We start from the raw sequence: 23,207 nt of genomic DNA on the forward strand, positions 1-23,207 counted from the left end.
TAAATATTGAAGTAATTCTCCTTCAATTTCTCAGATTCCATCTTTCATACCCTGCCTTATCTCTCCCTTCATGTATCCTGCTCTCTATAGGTCCCAGCGCACTGCAATATCCCTGCAAACATCCACCCAGTCTCCCTTTTTTCCTACTCTGGTCTCTCAGTAGTAACTCAGACATGAAAACGTTTAGCAGCTGATGCCTGATACGCATCATTCGTCACCCTCAGGTCATTCATATATATTTCATGTTTCATAAAATACCATGGTACTAAGTTACAGAAAACAAATGTGAGGAACACTGTATGCAGAGATAGAGCAAAAGTTGAAAAGAAAAAAATGCCAGATTGTGTTTTGAGATTCTCACAAGACTCAATACAAACAATTTTCAATCATTAGTAAAAACTTTTTCCCTGACTTCATTTTTTTTCTCCGTATGAAACAGAAATTAAAAAGGGTAGTAATGTATTCTTTCACTGTAGTCTTCTCCCACAGTGAAACATACCCTGCAGAAAGTAACTGAGCAATGAGGGCCTAAAGCTTTAAGCCTACACGGACTGATCTGGTAAGCGGACAGACCACCAAACTTCCCCAAACTGAAGTTCTATTATTGATCCCTCTGGGTCCAATCCATCTCTCTTGGAAGTCACTAAATGCATTCCCAGCAACTTCAGCGAGCTCTGGATGACAGATTATAAACACTTCCTGCAGAAGTGCGTTTTTATTAATCTGAGAAAGATAACAGTCCTCTGAACACTGTTAATGAAATACACGCATACACACAAACACACACAGTTTTTCACTCATTTGCAGGATTAGGAAACCACAGCTCTAGCAAACACAGAGCAAGCCAAGAGAATCATATTTTCTACTGTGCCTGCTCCGCATTAGTTGGAGTTGGGATAATGTTGCAGATTAGAATAAAAACCCTATGCCTACCTTGAGGGCTTTCACAGCTTTCTTCATCACTGTTGTCTTGACAGTTATTTTGACTGTCGCAGACGAAGCTTTTATCAATGCAAAGACCATTTTTACAGTGGAATCGGGCAGTAGAGCAAAGCAAGGGATTTGCTGCTGCGAAAAGAGAAAGTGAGATCTTTCATTAGAGATTCTCCTATCCGGGCAGTGAAATAGCCTTTAAGCAATCAACAACAACAGGTCACAATGCAACAGTTGGTCAATTCACTGAATACGTGGGAGTAACTTGGCAATCAAACACACCTTCTCTCTCTGAGCAAAGGGAGATTTAATTTCTAATTCATACAAGATTCATTAGAATTAACAGAGGTTTAGTCCACCCACAGTTGTGATAAGCCTTCTGTTCACTTCCATGAGAGTCCCTGTAACAAGCGCTGTTAGGTGCTCAGCTTTTCTTCACCCTGAAGACATACGGAAGGCAGCACTGCCTTTTGCTTCCCCTTATGACAAACTCAGTTTAGCTCAAGTCTTATAAGCCAACAGTGCTAGCTGAGAACTGGTGTGTGGTGTTTAATTTACCACTGGTTCTAGTTTTTCCAACTTGCTTTTTTGAATTGATACAATGGCAGTGTTGACATTTCTCAAATTCTCAGTTTGAATTTGGAATTCCTTTTTGAGGGTAATATGCACCCAGAAAATCCTTTCAGGAAAATAAGGCCCTGTGAGTTTGGTGAATGCACACCCAGTAAGAACAGAATAGTATTTAAACAGACTCATTTAGGTAGAGCAGTCTTTTCACCCACTGTAAACCTAGCACCTTATAGCTTATTTACTGCTCTGTCTAGTCTCATTTAAAAACCTCAGGCAGCACAGTTTCAACATTTCTAGGAGATTACATCCCAGCTTCAATGTGTCTCACTGCCAAGGAGATTTCCTTGATACTCATCTTTGTTTTCTCTTTCCTAATTTCATCCTTCTACTCTTAGCTATACCCCAGCATACATAACTACATAATCCCTCCTTGAACAGTGTTTGCACCCTGCACATACAGCGTAGATAGCCTTATCTTCCTGCGTAGTCATGGCTTAGCTGAGATATGCATAATTTAGCAGTTTTTAATATCTCCTCATAAATCAATCTCTCTGTCCCTTAATCATTTTTGTCACTCTTCTCTGAACTCCCGCCAATTTTTGGTAATGAGGTGACTGAAACCGACTGCAGCATTCCAACTGAAAATCTTAAAAAGCTGTTTAGATGCCTTGTCTGCTTCAAAGTGCTTCTCTGCCACAATAACAAAGGGGATTACAGTTCCCAAATACTGAGTGGCTTCCTATTTTTTTATTCTTTAAAGTAAGAACTGCCCTTAAAGAGTCTTTCAAAAAAAAAAAAAAAAAGACCTTTAAAGTCTGCTATGCATGTAATCTGCAGTATACATAACAAACACTCCCTACATCTGGGCAATTCCTCCAGCTCCCCAAAAGCACATTTATTATGAACATGCCAAATCTCCTTTGGTCTGGAACTGCTGCGTACTTGCAGAGCATGTTGATTTTGCAGGTCACTTTAGGGCCTACAGCGCTGTTTCTCTACATAAGCAAAGCCGTGACAAGACATTTAGGTATGCTGGAAAATACCACGTGTGTGCTTAAACGGCAAAGAGAAAAAGGAAGATCAGTGGCCTGTTGTTATCAGCTGGAAGGCTCTGTTGGAGCTACATGCTACAAGCACGTGAGAAATCAAGGAATTCATAACCATATCCAGTGTGGTTGTTTTAAACTGAAACCTGCCATTTGTCTGTCCACTACCCCAAAGATATTCAAAGCACACTTGTAAAAACCTCTTTCTAGTCCATTTGTTCAAGGATAACCCAAAGACTGCAATGTAATTTCCCTAGCCTTCAACCTTCTTCCACTACCCTCATACTCGCCGTAGAGGTGCTATCTCCCTGCCACAGCCCTCCCAGGAGCCAGAACTCCCTCTTGACCAACAACAGATGGCACCTTTAAAGGATGCTCACGCTGCCAGAGGGACCTCAACACGTGGGGGAAGCACACAAACAAGAAAGGCAAGTCCTCCAAGAATTAGACAGTGATAGATCACGGTAAAGATTGCCTCTTTTGTTATCTTTGAAAATTGGTGTCTGTTGGCCTCCTCCTGACCTTTAAATGACATTAAAAGGAAAAACCCAGCCTGCTCCAACAAGAGAATGAGCAAGTATTTGCTGCGAGCTTCCGCCTACAGACCCACGCAACATCAGGGCTTTTACCAGCTCCTGATAATAGCAGCAGGGCTGCTGGATCGAACGTAACCTTTCCTTACTGCTGTGATAAATCCCTGCTAGAGTTACAGATAGAAATGGATCTATGCAGCCACACGCAAGGGTTTTAGCCCAAGTCAAGTAGTACTTCAAATGATATCTCTGCTGTGACTTCCCTGCAAGCTGCTGAACGACTCAGGAGCTCAAGCTTGCGTGTTGGCAGGCACATCTGACTTTGAGAACCTGCTTCTCCTTCCAAGAACCTGTTTCACTAAACAACCCTTTCTTTTATTTTTTGTTGTTTGATAACATGTATAAACAGAGAAGACTAAATGCTCTGATAAACAAATAATTAATCTTATTCGGTGACAAGAAATGGGAAAATAAGAATTAAACAATTTTAAGTCATATTTGTAATATTTGCCCAATGTGAATTGCATTCAAGTACAGAGAACCTGTTATAAGCAAAGATGCAGCTTAAATCTCATTTCAAAATTACAAATGCGTCTTAACGTAATATACAGACATTATGTACTAAAAAACAGAGCTGGACCTTATAAAAAGATCACTCCTACTGACTGGGTCCTTAAAAATATATTTTTTTAAGGCAAGCCATGTTTTTGTGATGTAGATGTCACACATGGTTCTCTATCTTTGACAGCAGTAAGAGGCTAAATTTTGAGTGTTGCTAATTTTGCTTGACAGTGCACGCAGTAGCACAGGCTCCATCCTGTAGCAATGATTGGCTCAGAAAACATCTTAAAATTAACCAGAAAAAAAACACTGCTGAAGAAATCATCCACTTAGACTGGAAAAAAAAAATACAGTGAAGAAGAAATGGAGAATATACTAATGAAAAAGACAGTGTTTATGTATATGTAGGTGGAAATTGGACACGACCAAAACCAAGATGAAAGCAGGTGAAACCTTGCCTTTATTAGTTAGGCCATCATGCCATTTTAAAATGCAGTGGTTTGCAAAGAAGTTGGATGTCACCCTACCACCACTCTTGAATTGCTTGTTGTAGAGCAATTGCTCTGTTGCATAAGTCTCATCTGAGCTGCTGAACCAACAACCATGAAAATACATGTAACAAGTTGTCCTGTAACAAGTTGCAGGAGGCAGTGCCAGCGCCTGACAAAACTAAGTAGCTAGGTTGGAAGGGAAGATTTGCAGCTTCCCTTCTGCAAACAGCAGTGCTTCAGAGAACATATACACTTCCGAAGGAAGATGAAAGTAAGGCAGTGATTAGTGCAAGGAGGTTGATAAGACTCCTCTGAGGTAAGAACTAAAGTTTACATTTCCTTTTGAGGCAGATTTGACTTATTTTATTAACACCATCAACAGTCGATGCAACTGAGAGACTCTCTCAAAAAAACAAAGAAAGCACACATCATCTAGGTTATCTGACCCAAGCTAAAGGCTAACTAGGCTTCCTTTCCATGTACTATAGATAAGGTAAAAGAAAACATGCTTTCACTCGTGCTTTTTACTTACTGCAGTTTTCCTCATCGCTGCCATCGGGACAGTCCTCAAAGCCGTTGCACCGGAAGCGGCCGATGATGCAGTGGATGCCACTGGCGCAGGGGAAGAACGTGGCACCGCACTTGGACTTGGCTTTCGCTGCAAGAAGGAACGCACAGAAGAGGGTAAAGATTAGGGAAATGTCTTACAAAGGTTAAAAGACATTTCTGTAGCAGTACAGGGTGCTCAGAGAAGCCTACCAGTGGAGAGGCCAAGGTGGATAGGGATAATGAACACAGCAGGAAGTTTGGAGAATTTGGGATCTGAAGGAAGAAATGGGCAAAGACAGGTGTATAAAGATGCAGGAATTATCCAGTGAGGGAAAGGGGAATAGAAAGATACAAAGTGAGTTAATGTCTTTGTGAAAAGACGAAATATAAGAAACCTTCATTAAAGTACTTCTAAGGCTGTAAAAGTCAAATTCAAAAAAAGAAAATGCTATAATTAACACTGCCGTTACTTAGCATAATTTATAGAAAATTATATAAAATTGGGTGCAAAAGGAACATGAGTTGCATGAATTGCATTTGTTACTGTACATCTCTCCATCATATGGCTTTCATTATAAAGCTCTTCAGGACATAAACCACATCTATTTCATAGTACTCGCACAGCAATTCGTAACACTAAATACTAACAATGGCATCAAAACATGTTTAACAAATGATTACAGAATCTCATTTGATCTCAAGCACTTTTCATTTTTTTACTTCACTGCACAGCAACTCTTCGTGGCAGGGAGAAGGGAACACTGCCCTCAGCGAGAGTAATGCAGATGCTTCCTCCACATTGCTCAAGGCAAGCACCAGTGCAGTCTTGTGGTATCACCAGCCTAGAAAAAAACAACTCCCAAAGTAAAGACAATTGAACCTAATTTAGATTTTTTTCTTCCTTCCCTTTTTGAGATTAGCACGCAACTTGATTTTCTGCACTGCATCACAGACCCTTCAGTAAGTGCCCTGGAAAGCAGAGCCTGGCTGACGGCAGGGAGGCGAGCACGGAGGACACCAACATGCCATGATGCCACACGCAGACCACTCACACGAGAACAACAGTAAAGAAGTCAGCTAACTTAAGGGATTTTGAGTAGATTTTTCCTTCTTTCCTTACTTCTACACCAAACGTACAAGATGTGTTTACAACTCCCAGGTTTTGAGACGTGACAGATCTGGAGATCGTGGTGGCAGGCAGTCTTTTTATGTAGCCATATGGCACGCCAATCCGACAACGTGGGCAGTCTTATAAGGTCAGGACAAAGTCAGGGAACACAGAAGTACAGACAAAACAACAACAAAAAGTATACTCAATGGGGACAAGCAGCTTCGTTTTAATTTGGAAGGGAACCTCTCTTGGAAGGATAAAAACAAAGTGCAGCTGTAGCAGAGCCATCTTCCATCACTCAGTGCAGTACATATAAACAGCTTTAAACCACAGCTACAGTAACTCTTGCTTGATTTAGTGTCCTCCCAAGGCAAATTCCTACAAGTTCCTCTGTTACATGTTTTTCTTTATTATTATACCAGTAGTTTTAAGTTAGGATTATGGAGTGTAAAATGGGATGTATCACTGAGTTGCACATATTCAAGTACTACATATTCTGAAGAGAATCCAAGATCCAAGGTCCACTTAGGGGGAAAAAAAAAAAAAAGTGAGCCATTACTTTGTAGGAAAACAGGTGATAAATTACTCTGAAGTAGCTGCCGTGCTCAACACCACCAGCAATGGAAAACCCTCAGCCAAGACACTCGAGCCCCTGAATTCTTCACACAGCTTCAAAGAGCAACTCCCGTGCTGGAGTTTTGCGGCAGACTGATTTCAGCTAAATAATTCAGTAACCACAAGGTCTGAGGCCGTGCCATACCCCAACTCTTCAAACAAAAGCAGCAAAACAAACACTTCAGGAACAGATCCCACGACCGTCACTGAAGCAAGCTGTCCGCATTAGCATTTGACACGCTAACCAGCCAGCCAAACCGCTGCTGGGAACATGTGGTTGTAATGCTCCTGCATAAAGAGGTTCCCAATGCTTTGCCCTTTTTTTATTTCTTCCCCTTTTTCTAAAAGCTAGCATCTCTTCCACACCACGGAGCACACCCCAGACCATTTCCACTCCCCAGACCGAACGGCCGCCTCTGGACAGCTTCCTCCTTTAGACGCGAGTATTTTGAGCCCAAACAGTTCCAAGAAATGGAGGGTAAAGAAGCAGCAACTGTGGGGTTGCCTCTGTTAGCACTTACTGCATCCTGTTTCTTCAAGCAGGTTTACTTCTGTCACAATTTGGGGTCTGAATCTGAAGGCTATCAAGTTTCCGGCCAATATCGCCATCACTGAAAATCCACCCACCCCGCACCACCGCAGCTCTCCCGGCCCCTCAGCCGAGAAGGCCCCAAGCACGTCTGGTGCGCTCCCTTCAGCTACCACAGGCAAACCATAAGCAGTATTTAATGTTTCACAACATCTGGAGGAAAAGGGAGCTGGAGTGACCACAAAAAAAGTCGTATTTCTGGAAAATGCATTCTGTCTGTCCAAAGCGTCCCAATACCCCACCAAAAAGAGGGAGAAATTATTCAGGACACTGATTAATGCAAGTACTGCTGGGACAACTGTTTACTTCAAAATTTTCTCTTCAAACCTTTTCCTAGCTCCTCCTCCTCTTGAAACAGCAAGCCAGAGAACAAGACTTTTTTTTTAATTTATGTATTATATGTTTATTTATCCTTGAAGAAAGGAAACAACAGCAAACAAAAACCAAATGCACTTCCGCATACTTGCAACAGGCATAATACATACACCAGCCAATCCCAACTCAAATGTGCACTCATGTTAGATGCCCTGAAGAGATAAAGGACCGTTTCTAGTGCCGCTGTGACTCACTAGCCACACAGCTTGCAACTGGTAGGCACAAGTCTCACTCCCAAACAGAGCCCTGTCTTCCAAGGTCCAATTCCAAACACAAAACGCATTTCTCATGTGCTGTGTATAAATGCAGGAAAAATGAGGACTAATGGCTTAGTCCAAGCCACATACCCTGAGACTCTTGATATCCCTACTGAGGAATTTCTGCTTTATTTCCAATTTAACGTCCTTGCTGTCCTCTGGTAGAGCTTTCCTGAGGTATTCAGGCAAGAGCTGTTTGATCATTGCTCACAAACTTCCTACGGAAAACACAATTATTTCTTCCCAAGCAAAAATGTACCTTCTCATTCTGCAATGATACCCTTAACACAATGAGGCTATCCATTTTCTTGAGGTCTTCGGCACCCTCACAAGTAACAGATACATCTACCAGGCTCATGACTGCCTGTGGTGGATTCAAATCATTTGCCACACTCTCCACAGCACTCTTCTGCAATTCCTACTCCCATTACATGACTTATGAAAAAGGTTTTCTTCTCCTTTGCGCATCATTGTGCCTTCTGCTGCACAAGCCTCAAGTTTTCAGGCAGATCTGTACATGAAAAGCTTCACTTTTATATAATGGCAGTTACCTATTTGGCTCCTTCAGTGACTTCAGTCTTGATAAGCTCTCAAGGACATCATTATCTTTGCAATCTATATCCTTCTGTCACACTCGGCTGAAATGGGCTCAGGATAATAAAAAATTACTTGGGTATCAGGAGATGGCAGAAGAGCAGTGAAAAAGGACACAGACACACGTGGATCATCTGACCTTCTTTATTCTTTAGCCTTGCTGTTATCACCAGCCAAGGGAAAGGGAAGGGAGAAGTTAGTTGTTTTCAAAGGAACTGGTAAAAATCCTCCCAAGCCCAGGACTCCCGAACCTAAGAAATTGAGGGACCGTGAACTGGGGGGAAGGGGAAAGGACTGAAGGTCACGCTTGGAAAACAGCAAGAAAACACCCAGCAACTCACAAAACTGTGTCTAAAGAAAGGCAACTCAAACAGCAGATCCACTCTGGATCCAGATGACGAATCAGTTGCAGAACTATAACAAGCACAAAAACACCCCAAACCTATGGTGGAAAAGGAGAGATTCACCCCAGTTCTTCTCTTCAGCTGTTACCTAGTCATGGCAGAAGCAATCCAGGAAAGAAACATTAACATGAAATTTATCTACATTAAACAAAATGGAATTCCCATGGTATTTAGAGATAAAGGTGCCAGTGAACTGCCATGCACAGGAGGAGCCTCCCCCGACTCTCCTAAGCATGGGAAGAAACTCTGCTCCTCACTGACAAGTTGTTCTCATCTCTTGAAATTCAAACCTGAAGGAAGGGGATAAGATGATTGCAGAGAACTGCTGGCCACAGTATAAGCTTGCCAAATGTTCCCCCCAGATTGATTTACTTAAGTTCAAGAGAACTATTTTGGCAGTTATGTGCGCGAGTGTGTGAACTCACTCCTTATGTTATGCAGAAACCAATCCTCCCACCCCCTTCTTTTAAGGCTCTAAAAAAAAATTAGTAACTTCCAATCAGGACCGGCTGTACGTTCCCACTGAGGATGTGACAGTTTGCAGGCACAGCTCTACAGCATTAACAGAAAAATATATTACTATCTTTAGGGGACTAAGTGTGAAACAGAAGTATTTTTCGAAAAGTGTAATCCATTTTATTATTTCTCAGCAAAAAGATGAACAGTGGGGGGGGGAAACAGATTTAGCATATGCTTTATGAAACCATATACTGTATATAGATACATCCTTGCACAAAAGCAATTCTGACACCCCTGACTTGGCTACAAGGTCTTAAAACCTGATTAGAAGGTTATAACAAATCTTCTTCAGTTACGGGCAAGCAATTTGCTTTCCGTAGGTAATACGGGAATTGAGCAGCAAGGCATCAAATGATTTCTCTATATATCAGCAAGTGAATTGCAGTTGTGGACTACAGATTTGAGGGATATCGCCAGGACAAAATGGTACAGCCAACCTCTTGGGGAAAAAAAAAGTCTTATGTAACTGTAAGGAGATACTAAACTATTTTGAGAAAATAAAATTTTAGATCTGTTTGTCACTCTAATGAGACATTGCTTGAAAAGAAGACATTATACATTTATAACATTTATTACAAGTCAATTTTCTCTTACAGAAGCCAGTACACAGTCTTGCTAATGAAGCTTTGGGGAAGAAACTTTCTGACAAACCCTTACTGTTGAGCCAGCTCAACCACACCTCCAGCATTTCCCTTCTTTTCACAGCAGATGCAAAGATAGCACGTAACATACCCCACATGATGCAGCCACTAGGACAAGCACATTTCCTTCTTTTAACACTACAAACAATTCTATTTTGAAATGCGTCTCAGTCATTTTGCAATCTGGAGTGAGGAAAACAGGATGCAGCAGATCAGCAGCAGACATTTTGCGACAACCTGCAGCTAGGAGTAAACTCCACAGTATTTCAGCATCAGCATCCTTGCAATCAAACTGTTGCCTCAGAACCCCTCCAGGTAGCAATCAGGCAAAACAGCTGTACGCTGCTTCACACCCACACGTCTCAACCCAGCAATGGCCGGGGATTTATTCAGCTCATCAAAACCTGAGGACTTACATGCAAGAGCAACTCTCTAAACAGAAACTCTTGTGTGCAGATGCTGCACTATTGCCCAGCCACAGGTGTTTTCCTGGCTTTGACAGTGAACCACCTTACGCTTCCCTGAGGTTAATTTGTGTTGAGAGATGCCGCAGCCACATCAGACAGCGCAGTGGGTCCAGGAGTGGCTATGCACAGCATTTCAGCGACAACTCTATGAAGGAGACAAAACCAGCCATCTCTTCAACTTCTCCTCGCTCTTTGAAAAATGGTTTTTAACTTGAATTTACAGAGAAGGATTGATTTTACAACACAACTTAACAGGCAGGATGACACCAAGACAACCTTTCACTTCAAGAACTGCTATAAATGCTAACCCAGCTAATACTAACTTTGGTTAATTGCTGTCTGGGCCTTATTTTCACTTTGGTTCCCAGCAGGAAAGCCACCACTACCTGCAGTCATGCAGCTGCCTCAGCACAGCACGCCAATGCATCATCTGTGGGCTCGCAGAACCCTTCAGCAGGGCAGCCCTGCAGAATGACAAGGAGAAGTTTCACTTCCTCTTCTTGTTTCTTTCTATCTAGAATAAAGGTAGCACTTAAGCAATATTTTCCAGTATTAAATCCACATAAAAGTCTACTACACCAGAAGTTCTCCAATTTGAGACAAACCTTAATGAGTTTTGATCCAAAACACAGCTATTACAAAGCGTTTGTTGCACCTACAAACAGCCCTTGGGGCACTCTTACCTCTGCTCCCTATTTAACCACTCATGTGAAAAACTTGCTAGTCAGAAACTGCTAACTGAAACTCAGAGAAAGTGAGCCTAACAAGTAGCTTGTCTTAAAAGCAGCAATGTTTTTATAAAAATTAGTGAAACTGAAGCCACAGGAAACATCAGAGGTTGCCTCCAACCTAATAAACCATCACCCACTTACGTGGGCAGTATTTACATTATAGTTTATAGTAAGAAAGAAAAATACTGAAGTTAAAAAACAAAAACAAAACAAAACCTCAACTACCACAGAATCAACTGTTTCCTTTGAAAAGGGGAAAAAGAGAAGGCACTTTAGAGTTGGAGTACTGTGGAGACACTGGCCTTTACTTGTTGTCAAAGAGTAAAGTAATGCTTCTTTTAATAATTTCATAGACAAGCACAAATCCTAAGCCAGTTCAGGATTTGTATAAGCAAAAAAGAAGGCAGTAATGGACTTCAGCAGCAGGGGAAACACTCCTGAGGACATCCATGTGGCAAGGACTTTGATCCCTCACCCCATCCATGGCAGTAGCTACCTGATCCGCACTGCATCCTGCCACTGACTGCTCCCAGCTGTTAAACCCGCCCCAGTTCCAAGCTCTCCAAACCGGCTATTTACTGACCCCCATCTAGAGGGGACCATCAAGAGGATTAAATACTTAGCACCACGTACCCTTTTGATCTCCTTGCATAAATAGCCATCAAATGCTGGTTGCTATTGCACTTGCCCTTACTCATGTGTAAATTTCTGCAATTGAGCTTCAAATGAGATGTTCACCATGGTCACTTCATTATAAACTGCATTATAACTAACTCAAAGTGTTTGGTTGCTTAATCATGAATGAAAGTAAGAGTTAATTCTAGTTTGATATTCCGAGTTTGTGAGCCAGCTGAGTAAGTGACAGAAAGATTAGCAGCTGGCTTACAGCATCTTCTCAATTAACGCAGATGCTCATTTCATGCATTGTTTAAAGTTCAGCTTTGTTTAAGAATCCTGATGTTTGTCACCTATCTAAGAAATTTGCTAAAGAACTTCAATAAAGCTGATATTCCAGTGGCTCTGCTGGCTAAACGGCACTCCAAACTATTTTTACATCCTGGAGAGCAGCACATTCAAAGAGCAGTTAAGAAATCCTTTTGCCAAAGATGATGATTCTCCTTTCCCAGCTGAGGTTCTATATTACGAACACAAGATGAAATATAACACCTCTGTACCTGCCCCCCTCACTCCACATGAATGCCAGCAAAGCCTTGACGTTTGATTGCTTACTAGTTGTGTCAGTGAATGTACACCTGAAGGCAGCCAGCAAGATTTTAGAAGCCAATTCCCTTTTTGCTTCACTTCTCATGAGTGCTGTAATACAGGCTGGATTCTTGTGGGTATCTTACCTACAGCAGCTTTGGAAAGAGTATTTTGCTGGAGTGAAAAATTAATGTCCATAAAAACAGTAACAGCTTAATGGCAAAGCCAGCCTTACGCTGGAAACTTATTACAGGTTGGGAGAGCAGGGTTTTCTTCCAGCTTTCAGACTTGCTGTCTAACACTTCACAAATCACTTCAAAACTTGTTATGAGAAATTCCACTCCTGGAAGATAAGACATCACAGAAAAACACACAGGTAAGTCATACCTGTAGGCCTTCAGAGTACCACCACGGTGCGATGGACAGCCTTGGGAAAGCAGGCCCCTGAAGGGACTGAGCTGGGCACTGGGGATCTGACCTGCCTGATTCCTCCGAGTCCTTCCTCGCTCCTGTGGCCAGAGTGTGCCAAATGCTTCCCCATCCCCTCCTGACCCTTCGATCACAGAAGCTTTTCTGTTCCACCGAAGCAACTGAAACAAAGACTCGCACCAAGCGACCTAATCAGTCATTTGAGCTGGATTTTTTTTTAGTCTTCCAAAGGGAATAAGCGAGCAGGGCTGGTACCTGTATCGCACTGATCAAGGAGGCAAGACGTTAGAAGCAGCACAGTCAAGATGCAGCTCAAAGCCCCCCGAAGATCACAAACACTACAGCCAAAAGAACTGCTGTATGATTACTAAAAGCTTCCCAGATTCTAAGCAGAAGTGCAAAACATTGCTCTGCATGAGACAGTGAAAGCTAAGCAGTGATAACGTGGTATACTGATGACTTGCAGGCAAAGGTTCAGTAAGACTTGTGTTCTGCCTTTGAAGCTGGGTTTCCTGAGGAGCTTTGGTTTCCTTCCTGGAATATCAGGAGTTTTTCCCAGGTCTGGCAACCTGGAGGTGTATCTGAAAATTATTTGCAGGCGGTGCATTAGCATCGAGCAACAAATATTCCAGGTCAGCCAGGAAGCATTCAGCAAAATATAAGGATGCCTAAAAGCACTCATTGATCTTAAGACAGAGGTTTTCTGTGCATATATATACACAAGTGCTTTTATAGAGGAACTCCTAACTTTCTGCTATATATTCTAGTTATTCAGAAATATGTTAGTTTCATTAGCCTTTTATACACGTTATTACCAGACTGTAAATAAGAATCAGGCCACTAAAGATTGTTTTTGTATAGTTTTGTAAGATTGTTGTTTGCACAATACCTGTCAGCCTGGAACCTAGTGCATGACAATGCTTACTCCATTAACATAAATACACAAAACCTACTTTGGCTGCAGCTTTTTTACTGTGACTGGCATGGGCTTTCCAGTTTGCAAGCTCTCTTCCCTCATTCTGGTCCTGATGTTACATTTTCTCACCCCATATATTAAAAAAAAAAATAAGTAGTCAAGGAAAAAAAAAACAACAAAAAACTACTTATAGGCTTTATTACAGAAATGGAATAGAAAGGTAGGAGACCACAATGGTAGACTGTTAGTCCAGCTTATATGGAAAGTTAAGTTCCCAGATCATTCTCTCAGAGGGAAAAAAAAAAAAAAAGAGGCAGCTTCATACTTCTACTATTTCACTGATCTTTTAGCAGGAACACTGAGTTTTGAAGTCTTGTAGTTCCTGCAATCATATTAGTTATTTTAATACACTGCTTTTATATTTATCTTGCTTCTTATGTCATCCTCCATGCTCATGGGGGACTGCAGAGTACTTTACATCAGCCAGTACTTGTCTGCTACCTCACTTATGCAGATCAACCGTTCAGCTGTCTCTGAACACATTCATTTACAGCAGAGGCTCATCACCATCTCCAAAACTGCACACAACCAATGCCTGAAGGTCACAGCCACCTAAGCCTCCTGTTAGTACCATGAGCCATGTCACAGCCACTCCACACTTCCTGAAGTGGTGGGTATGGGTTTGAAGAACTGCAGAGCACAAGCTCAGCTCTAACACTTACTTCTGCATCGTGTTAGACTCTTAAGATAAAATTCTCGTAAGCGTCACAGTGATTTTCATGCTGAAGTTCCATTTTTAAAAGTGACAGGTTGCTAAATCACTTACCTGTAAGTATTGATTATTTGTTATCCGTCTTTTCCAAAATGCGATGAGCTTCAATATGACACACTTCACAACTAATTAGCTCATGCCATTATAAGCCGTTAGCAAGCAAGAGAGAATCTCAGTTTATCAGAAACCACCAATGGGAACTTCTCGAAGCTAAAAGTGCACCTGGCTAGCAGGAACAGACTGAAGCAGGTGAGACGATGGGGAGTCCAAGAAGGTGCCGAAGGCATGCAGTGCTGGATCTTATTCCTAGGGATCCAACGGTGTCTCTTGAAAATATCTCTCCCCCTCCTTCTCTGAGGTATTACTCTTAGTTAACATCAAGCTTTAGCTGATGCTTTATGAGTAGTTTTGTGGTGACCACTGATATATTAAACACCACGAAGTCAGTAGTCTTTACAGATGGGTAGAATTAAACCTACTCAAGACTCTTGGCCTGCTGCTGCATTTCTAGGAGATCTCGGCTGGTTTAGACAATCCCTAGAGCTTACTGATGTTAATTCCGAACTGGGCAGGCATTTCTTATTAACAAAATGCTGCAGCTCATTCTCTAGTGCACTGATCTCTGCTCGTTGAGCCTAAAGCCTGGTATTTAAAAGGACAGCAGCCGGAGTTATTTTGTGCCCTTTGTTCCTTTACATGAAAGCCATTCATCAGGCTGACTCTGCTGAGTGGCTAAACCCCAAGCAAAACAACTGCAGCTGTAATAATTGTAGTATGGTAATAAGCAGCCATTAAATAGCTTATAGAGATCGCAGAACCCACTGTCTCCACAAGACCTTTTCTCTCCATCTTTTAAAGTGGCTAGTAGATCTGCTTACTTATTCTTAGCACTGTGGATGTCATGAATTTGACTGCTCTCACAGCAAAGTGTAAGGAGAGGTGAGGACAAACACATAAATCCAGACTCTTACCAGAAAGATTTGGGTCAAAAGCAATGACCTTTTATTAGTAAATTCAGTCCATCTCGCCATTTTAATTTTGAGACTTACACAGGGAAAAACACGAGTACATAGTGTGCCTTAATATAATTCCAGCGTGTAATCTTCCCACAGAACAGATTTGAAGCATGCTCCTAATCCCAAGGGTAAACCTCATGAAACTTTTTTTTTTTTTAAAGCAGTGAGAAGCAAAGATCATCTGAAGGGCCTCTTCTGAAATCTAGCCTGCATCAGCAAGAAGGCAGGACAAGGAGTTTGACCATGCCAACCTGAGGCTTCCACGCACGTGACATGGGTTTTATGCTGGTACAGTTCTCACTCAGTCCCCCTCCTTCCTACTGCTGGCTGCGTTGGGCTTGCACAACCATAGAGCACCTTCATCAGTTATGACTTCAGTTTCAGTAGGCTTTTTTAAAAGGAAAAAAACCTTCCATCCCTCTGACATCGTTTAGCTTTTAACACCCACATTTCTTCATAAACTACCTCTTGTTGAAACTGAATGTAATTAAGTCAGTCAACATACATCTGAAGCACCAGTCTGAAGACGAAAACTGAACAAACCTGCCTTTGTTCTGCAACATTTTCAGTTTTCCAACTGAAAAGGTTTCAGAGCACAGGAAAAGATCCAGCACATAATCTACGAAACTCAGGCTGTTAATTGCAGAGTGTGGGTTTCCTTTAGCATTCTTATAAAAAGACTTTTTCTGTCTTATCCACAACTGTGTGTAATTGTTTGTTACGAACACTTTCCTGCAGCAACTCCATTCCTGAACACGTTGAGCAGTAAAACCTGTTGGAAGTGAACACCAGAGGGAGCAGTAAACATTTGTCTGGTAGGTGGTTTTTAAATTGGAGTCGGAACAAAAACGCACAGGAAACCTTTGGGAAACTTAAAAATGGTTACTGTGGCCTGTATTTTCAGACTACACTATATTGCTAACCCAGTCTAATTCCCCACCAATGCAAGGTCAGTGCAGAGCAAGAGTGCAGACAGAAACATGTAGGAATGACGCAAGTGTAGCTGTGCCACACCTCCCACCCCCTCACTCCACCACCTGACAACACCAAAAGATTCATTAAGTCTTCTGAGACTGTAAGACATTTATATAAAATGTTGCGTGCATTTCGATAGATTACATGGAACTGAAAATACACCCAATATAGAAAAGATAGACGGAGTGGAGTGTGAAAATATACGGTGTTTATATATAAACACACAAGTCAAACTCTACAGGGAAAAAGCAAGAACACGGTTAAGAGACATACAAGAGAAGAAGAAATAAAGGATTAATATGCCAACATCCCATCAAAGAACAAGTAACTACAGTGCTACCTAAAGTATTATTCTGCCAAAGATTTAAAAATGCTTGCAAGAACAATGGAAGTATGGCTACAATCACAAAAATACAAATAGGTCAAGAAAACACTCCTGCTACACACTGCTCAAAGAAGTTCCCCCAGAAAACACTTCTCTTTTAAGGAACTGGACTGAAGAGAAAGACACAAGTTTTCTCAGGCCTTCATCTTAGCACTACAGCATGCGAGTACATGCCTAGACCTGACAGGTCTAGGAGTTCCCTGGTGTAATTGTCACCAAGAGGTGGAAAACCACCAGGGGCCTGGCTTCAGCATGTACTTTGAAAGCATCAGTTCCCTGATTTACAACCAGAAAGGCTCCTACCAGATCTGCTAGGCACCTGAATTGAATTGGCTTCCCATATTGCCCTAACAGGAGTTGCAGCCTTCAAGGCCACGTGAGTTAGCCTGCTGGTGTAGTAACGCAGAGAAGCTTGGCTTAGCACACCACGCAGAGTGCAACCCAGGACTGCAAGCATCATAAGCCCTTCCATCCTGACTGCAAGGGGTCCCTGCACACGTGTGTCTGAAGAAGAATGTGTTCTGCAATCGGGTGAGACTAGGCAGACCCTCAGCAGAAGCTCGCTTGGCAGGTGGCTTCAATACCTGCCTGGGGAACACTAGTTAAAGTTCACCATTTCCATGAAGCGCTTCAGTTAATGAAGACATTCTCCCCCACAGAGAAGACTTGCATGTAAAGACTCTTAACTGTCTGAAGGACGACTAGAGTAAGATCTGCTGTTGCTGAACTGCTGGCAACAAACTGAGCCTTTTCCTACTGCAGTCCCAGACGTTCCTTCATGGGCCAGCTCTCAGAAGCCTGCACAGGTCAGTCTGTTGACAGCACAGTCTTACAAGCACCAACGATGCCCTACTGCTCAGCCATCTCTCAGAACAAAGACTTTATCGTTGATTCAAAAACCTGCTTTTCCTTCATGCTTGAACAAGAAACAGTGGCAACTGGAAACAGAAATGCATGAGATATGTAAGCTCCTAACACAAGAAACCACTGCCCTGAGGCTGTCCATGTGTGAGACCTTTTTCTAGCCCCCAACCCACACCCTTCAGCCCTCAGACTAAGACAGCTGGTCACTGTACTCACTGTGTACCACGACTTGCTCACAGCTGAACACACCAACTTGGCTTGAAAGAAATGGCTTTCGGAAGAGTGGTGAAGGAAAATCTAGACTTCTGGGTATTTGGTATCTCTCATTCTGGCTGCTGTCATGCCAGGCACTTAGCACGGATGATGTGCCATGCTCTGAATCTGCACCATCTGCTGCTCGTTAGCTGACAAAGGCAGCAACGTGCCATCTCTCCACTAGCTGTTGCTCATTAGCTGACAAAAGCCGTTTTCAGTGATCACATTGTTCTTTCGGTAATAGTCTAATACAAAGAAGTACAAAAGAGCAAAGAAAGGAGGAAACAAAGATGACAGAGTACATTAGGAGCTTAACTAAGAACATTATTGTACTCCCAAATCTCCCAGAGAAAACCCTCCCAGCAGCGGGACGGAGGCCTCGGCCCTGCAGGAATATGTCAGCAGGCAGGTATATCGGACAGCATTACAGATAATCCATGTACCTCAAAATGCTTTGAAACATCCAAAAATATTTTTAGGCTCTTCCTCATCAGATTCTCTCACGTGTAACTCTGGATCTTCTACACCTGCTAACAGACTGGGAATGCCGAGCAGCTGACAGCACGCAGCGCCCATCCTGACCCGCGCCAGCGCTACGCTCCAGGCGTACGTACGCCTGGGATATCGCTGGAGCACGATCCAGGAGCTATGCAGTCAACAACTGAATGCTCCCCAGGAAAGTCCTGTTGGTAAAGACTCTGCTCCTGTCAAGAGGAGCCTCAGCTACCATTACAGAGCATGTACACAGCTACAGAGCAATAGTAGCAGCAACTAAAAGCCCACCAGCGTTCAAAGGAGAACTGCACGAGCAGTACGTGAGTTCACAGGCCAGCTAACAATCCAACGGATGAGAAATGGCAGAGCCAGGGGAACAACTTACAGAAAGCTTCTCCATTCTGAGAGATGCACTGAAGGAAGTTATTTGCACTACTGAGAACAAGAAATACTCCGAAACATTTACACTGACATGGTCAATTGCTTTCCAAGCTCAGTTAGTGGCTTGGAGGAAGAGCCAAAGAGATGCTCTGCTTCGAGGAGAGGCATTTCTCATTTACAACAGTAAGTCCCTGTCTCAGCTTCTTCCCTCCCTCTTATGCCTTTTCTCAACCCTCCTGCCTGGATAAAACTGGATGAAGTTTTTCTGTTGCCAAGTCACCATGACATAAGGAAGAGTAAAGATATTCTGTGTGCCAAACAGCGTACAGACAGCTGGCATGGGAAGTGTTAAACTGATCACAGGTCAGGGCAGAGAGGAAGCCAGGAACACGACAGATGGTATGGGTTCTGGCGAATGCAGAAGATGAAGAAAAAACCCACAAGCAAAGTGACATGGTTAACAGAGAAGGTCCTCCACACAGAAGACAGAAAAAGCACAAGTGGAACAGAAGGAAGAGCAGACATGAATGGACAAAGCATACATAATTCTGCTTTTGCAGAATTCCTCCAAATCAAGAACCAGCATTTTTCACACAATGGCTGCAGAAAACAAAAAGCAGAACTTCAGAGTTGTAAGTTTTCATCTCCGAAGGGTAATAAACAGAACAAAATGGCACAGTAATGGAATGCATCAGATATTGCTGGGCACCCATGTTCAACCATAAGGCAATCCAAAAGGGAGGGAAAGACGTTGCACCTGACGGCACACGTGTGAAACTGCCTCCGTGGGCACGCCAAAACACAGCGCACTTGCTTCACAAAGATATCAGCCTGCAGGACCATCTGAATCCAGCAAGCAAGCTCCTATTCACACACAAACATTTTAAAGCAAGGTTAAAGCCTTTAAATGTGAAGTAGTTAGTCGATGAGGAATCACAGACAAAGCAGCTTAAAGCATGGCTCAGGGTAGTAACACACTGGGAACTCAGCCATCTCGTGCTGCTAATGCAACTCCTACGGCTTTGTCTCCACTATCAACAGCTCAGCTAATGCAAAGCAACATCACAGCAGAAAACAAAGGGCGCTGCTTTTGCTTGCAAGGTAAGCTGTAGTAAGCAGAGCCCTATTCTGATAGGAGGAAGGTAACAAAGCCTAGCCTAAAACAATTTTAAAAAAATAAAGCTTTCTACCTATACGCAAACACACACGTCCCTCAAGCCTTGTGATCCTAGAGCAGCACTTTCAGGCACAGCTGCCCTCTCTTAAGGAACTTGGCACTAGTAACCAATGCTGCTGGTGCAGCGACACAGCCAGATGTGACACACACACATCTTGAGTGCCAACCTGCTCAATTTCCCACTGCTGTTTCTGCAGTCAGGAGGATCAGTTCTTAGGCTCCTACACCCCTCTCTCCCCAACACTAAGGACCTGCACATTAACAACACTACATATCTTTAAAAGTCGCTTGCTTCAGCTTCAATCACTGGAAAGTGATTATATATTAGGGGGAAAAAAATCTTGGAAGGGATATACAAACACTGGAGCAGGATTCCAGTGAGGCTGTGGACTCTTCACCCTTGGAGATGCTCAGCAATTGAGCAGACAAGGCTCTAAGCGACTGATCCACACTAGTTCTGCTTTGAGCAGGCAGCTGGACCAAAAGACCTCCAGAATCCTTTCCAGCTTAAATTAATCTATGAACCTCTCTTTAAAGATTGGCACAAGCTGGAGACGGGGAGAAGAGACAAGTGATTTTTCATCCTCCACCGTTCCCAAACGAAATGCCTTTCAATGCTTAGCTCTGACCTAGAAACTCTCTACCACCACTTTTGGATTCCTTAAACTGATCCAAATTTTCATCACCATGTAAAAGACTGGTTGGTGACAACTATAAGAATATCTCAGAAGAGTTGGCCCATTTTCAAAATTCATCACAAAAGCAAAAGAAACTTTTTTTGCGGCACTCACTATACCCACATATTTAAGAGACTGAATTGGCCCTCGTAAGCTTATCAGCAAGTCCAGAAGTCTAGGTGCTTAGTGGGATTCAAAATGGGATATTTCCCGGGTTAGAAGGATCATCCACCCTCGAGACAGTAAACCAGCTTCCTGAACTCAGTCATAAGCCAACAACTAACACCACGAAGCCTTTCCAGCCTCCTTCATAACTCCGTAATTCTGCCTCCCAGGCAGACAGCTCTTGTCCCTTTGCCACACCTGCCAATGAAGGGGACCCTGGTGACGAGATCATTTCTCTTGTGAACTTTGTGACCACTGACATGGTCCTAAACAGGAAAACGCAAACACACACACACACACACCATGACTCTGCAAGGAGCACGGGGCGTAGCACCCCACAAAGAGCGGCTGTTAAAAGCTGTCTAGTAAAACAGAGAGGAAGGAGATGCAAAACAGGCAGCTTGAAACTCTCTGGATGCATTACAGAGCCTTGTTTGCATGAATATTAATTTCTTGCTTGGAGATTCAAATGAGCACTATTTCCATTCTGTTTTGGCTTATCTGACCTGTTAACAGCAAGCCAGCACAGGATATGAATCCCTTGCTCTCCCTGCTGTCTCTTTTCCATGCTAATTTTACATTATAAAGGTGATCAGTTAGAGCAGATAGATGTATGTGAAGAAGAAAGAACAGTCTAATTACCTCCATTAACTTGGGTATGATCAAAAGGATGCTCATCCTGAAAACTGTTAGCCAATCAAGAGAGTTGATAGTCTTTACATGAAAAACCCAAAGAAGAAAAATTCCGCAGAAATATGAATTCGTAGTTGCAACATAACCTAGATCAGTAAGGCTTATTTGAGTCTGTCATGACAAGAATAACTTTTATGAACTGTCATTTTGCAGCTATTTATATTTTATTGTCAGTTACTATGTTCATTATTGCCTGCAGTTCACTAGACCCAACTGATTTTGATAAGAAAGCTTTTGAACAGCAAGTCATGAAGCATATTTTCCCATTACTGATTCATGAGCAAATGTCCAGCCCAGTCTTCATTAAGAAAATCTTCCTTAAGATTACTGTAAATTTTTATTATGATTTTCTAGTCTAACAAGGAGAAGTGAAATTCCTGCAAGGCAGAGGATGACAATATTCTTAGGAGGAGAGACAGAAACCTCTGGGTTTGCATCCTACGAATACAGAGAAGTGCCTTCATTCAGCTCGTTTTAAGAAGCAGTGACTGCACGCCAAAAGCCATGCCAGCAGCATATTCAACAGCTAGGTAATAAGGAACCTGCAAGTCACGCAGCTGCTGTCATCAGGAACATCTGACCGAAAGGTGCATGTTGAACTTTGGACATTTTTTATTCTTGTCAAAGCTCCCCCTAATAACAATTCTGCTAGGGTTTAAAAAGATAGGCACAACTGATCAATCCTTACAACAACAATAAATTAACCTGTCTTCAATGTTGCAGCACAAGTCTGATGCTTTAGAAAGACTACAAAGGATCAGATATTTTATACAGATACTTTTAATGCCTTAGAAGCAGAAAAAAGCTCACTGGTTTAAAGCAGGACTGTGTATGTGGATTTCCACAGCATAGTTATTAAAGACTCCTTATTCTGAAAGGGATGGAAAATTGGAATTAAAGGTGAGGCACCAAATTAAAGAAGCAAACATTTAACAAAACATCGTATTTCTAGTCACTGAATTTGGAAGAAGCTATTCTTTATTCTGCTCCACAAGTGAAGCTAATAACGTCCTTGAAGCGTGTTGGCTGAAAGGTAAGGTTCTCAAAAAGATTAATAAAAACCTCTATAAAGCACACATGTAAAGGAGCAACATTTGTTAGACAAAAAGCACTAACTTACTTCTCAGAAAGTTCTCAGACACTTTAGAAGAACATAACATTTGAGGGTTTTTCCCTCCCAACTGGATTTCATATCATGATGTTATGCTGCAGCATAATTTTGATGTCTGCATATACCGCATAGCCTAGAAAGTTTCATGCTAACTAAATGTTGCAGAATACTAACTAAAACTTAATTAGTGCTAACAAAGAGATGAAATCACAAAGCCTTTTTAAGCTCCCTAGAACTGGGAGTGCTGTAGGGAGGATTAAAACATGCAAACATCATTAGCCAATTCATTCCCTTTATTTTGCAGAAAGTTACTATTAAGTTTCAAAGGGCTAAGAATTACAATTTGAGAGGAGTGGAACACAAGTAACAGGATACAGTTAAAATTTGAAACAAAGGGACTTCTCTTGATGGTTGTGGAGGTCAACTTACAGCAGTACACAACTAAGGTCTTTATTATATAGGCCTTTATGTTGAATCCCTGCAATCACACAGGGCATCAGTCTTCCACTGGAAGAGCCTCAGGTCAAGTCTGTCTCAGTTTATCCATCTGTGAATAGGATTTTAGGTACCTGCTACCAAGCACTGAATGAAAATTGGCCAATTTAAAGAATCTTAAAGACCAGAAATAATAGGAAGGGCCATATATCTTCTCAAACGATAAAGAAATTAAGAAACTGGCAGTAGCTTCATTGCTTACTTAACGTATA

General features: G+C 42.2%; 1 protein-coding gene across 5 annotated transcripts in view; it reads right to left on the minus strand.

The window, feature by feature from the left end:
* The window catches only part of LDLRAD3 (low density lipoprotein receptor class A domain containing 3), a 121,447-nt gene that overhangs the window by 54,199 nt on the left and 44,041 nt on the right, over positions 1-23,207 (minus strand). For all 5 annotated transcript variants that reach the window (XM_083837388.1, XM_083837385.1, XM_083837387.1 and 2 more), the window contains 2 exons: positions 4,667-4,792; positions 934-1,068 (listed from right to left, as the gene is read on the minus strand). In XM_083837388.1, the coding sequence (XP_083693514.1) occupies positions 934-1,068; positions 4,667-4,792 (261 nt within the window). The remainder of the gene's footprint in view (positions 1-933; positions 1,069-4,666; positions 4,793-23,207) is intronic.

The sequence above is a fragment of the Anser anser genome (genome assembly GCF_964211835.1).
Source record: "Anser anser genome assembly, chromosome: 5".
Classification (NCBI taxonomy): domain Eukaryota; kingdom Metazoa; phylum Chordata; class Aves; order Anseriformes; family Anatidae; genus Anser; species Anser anser.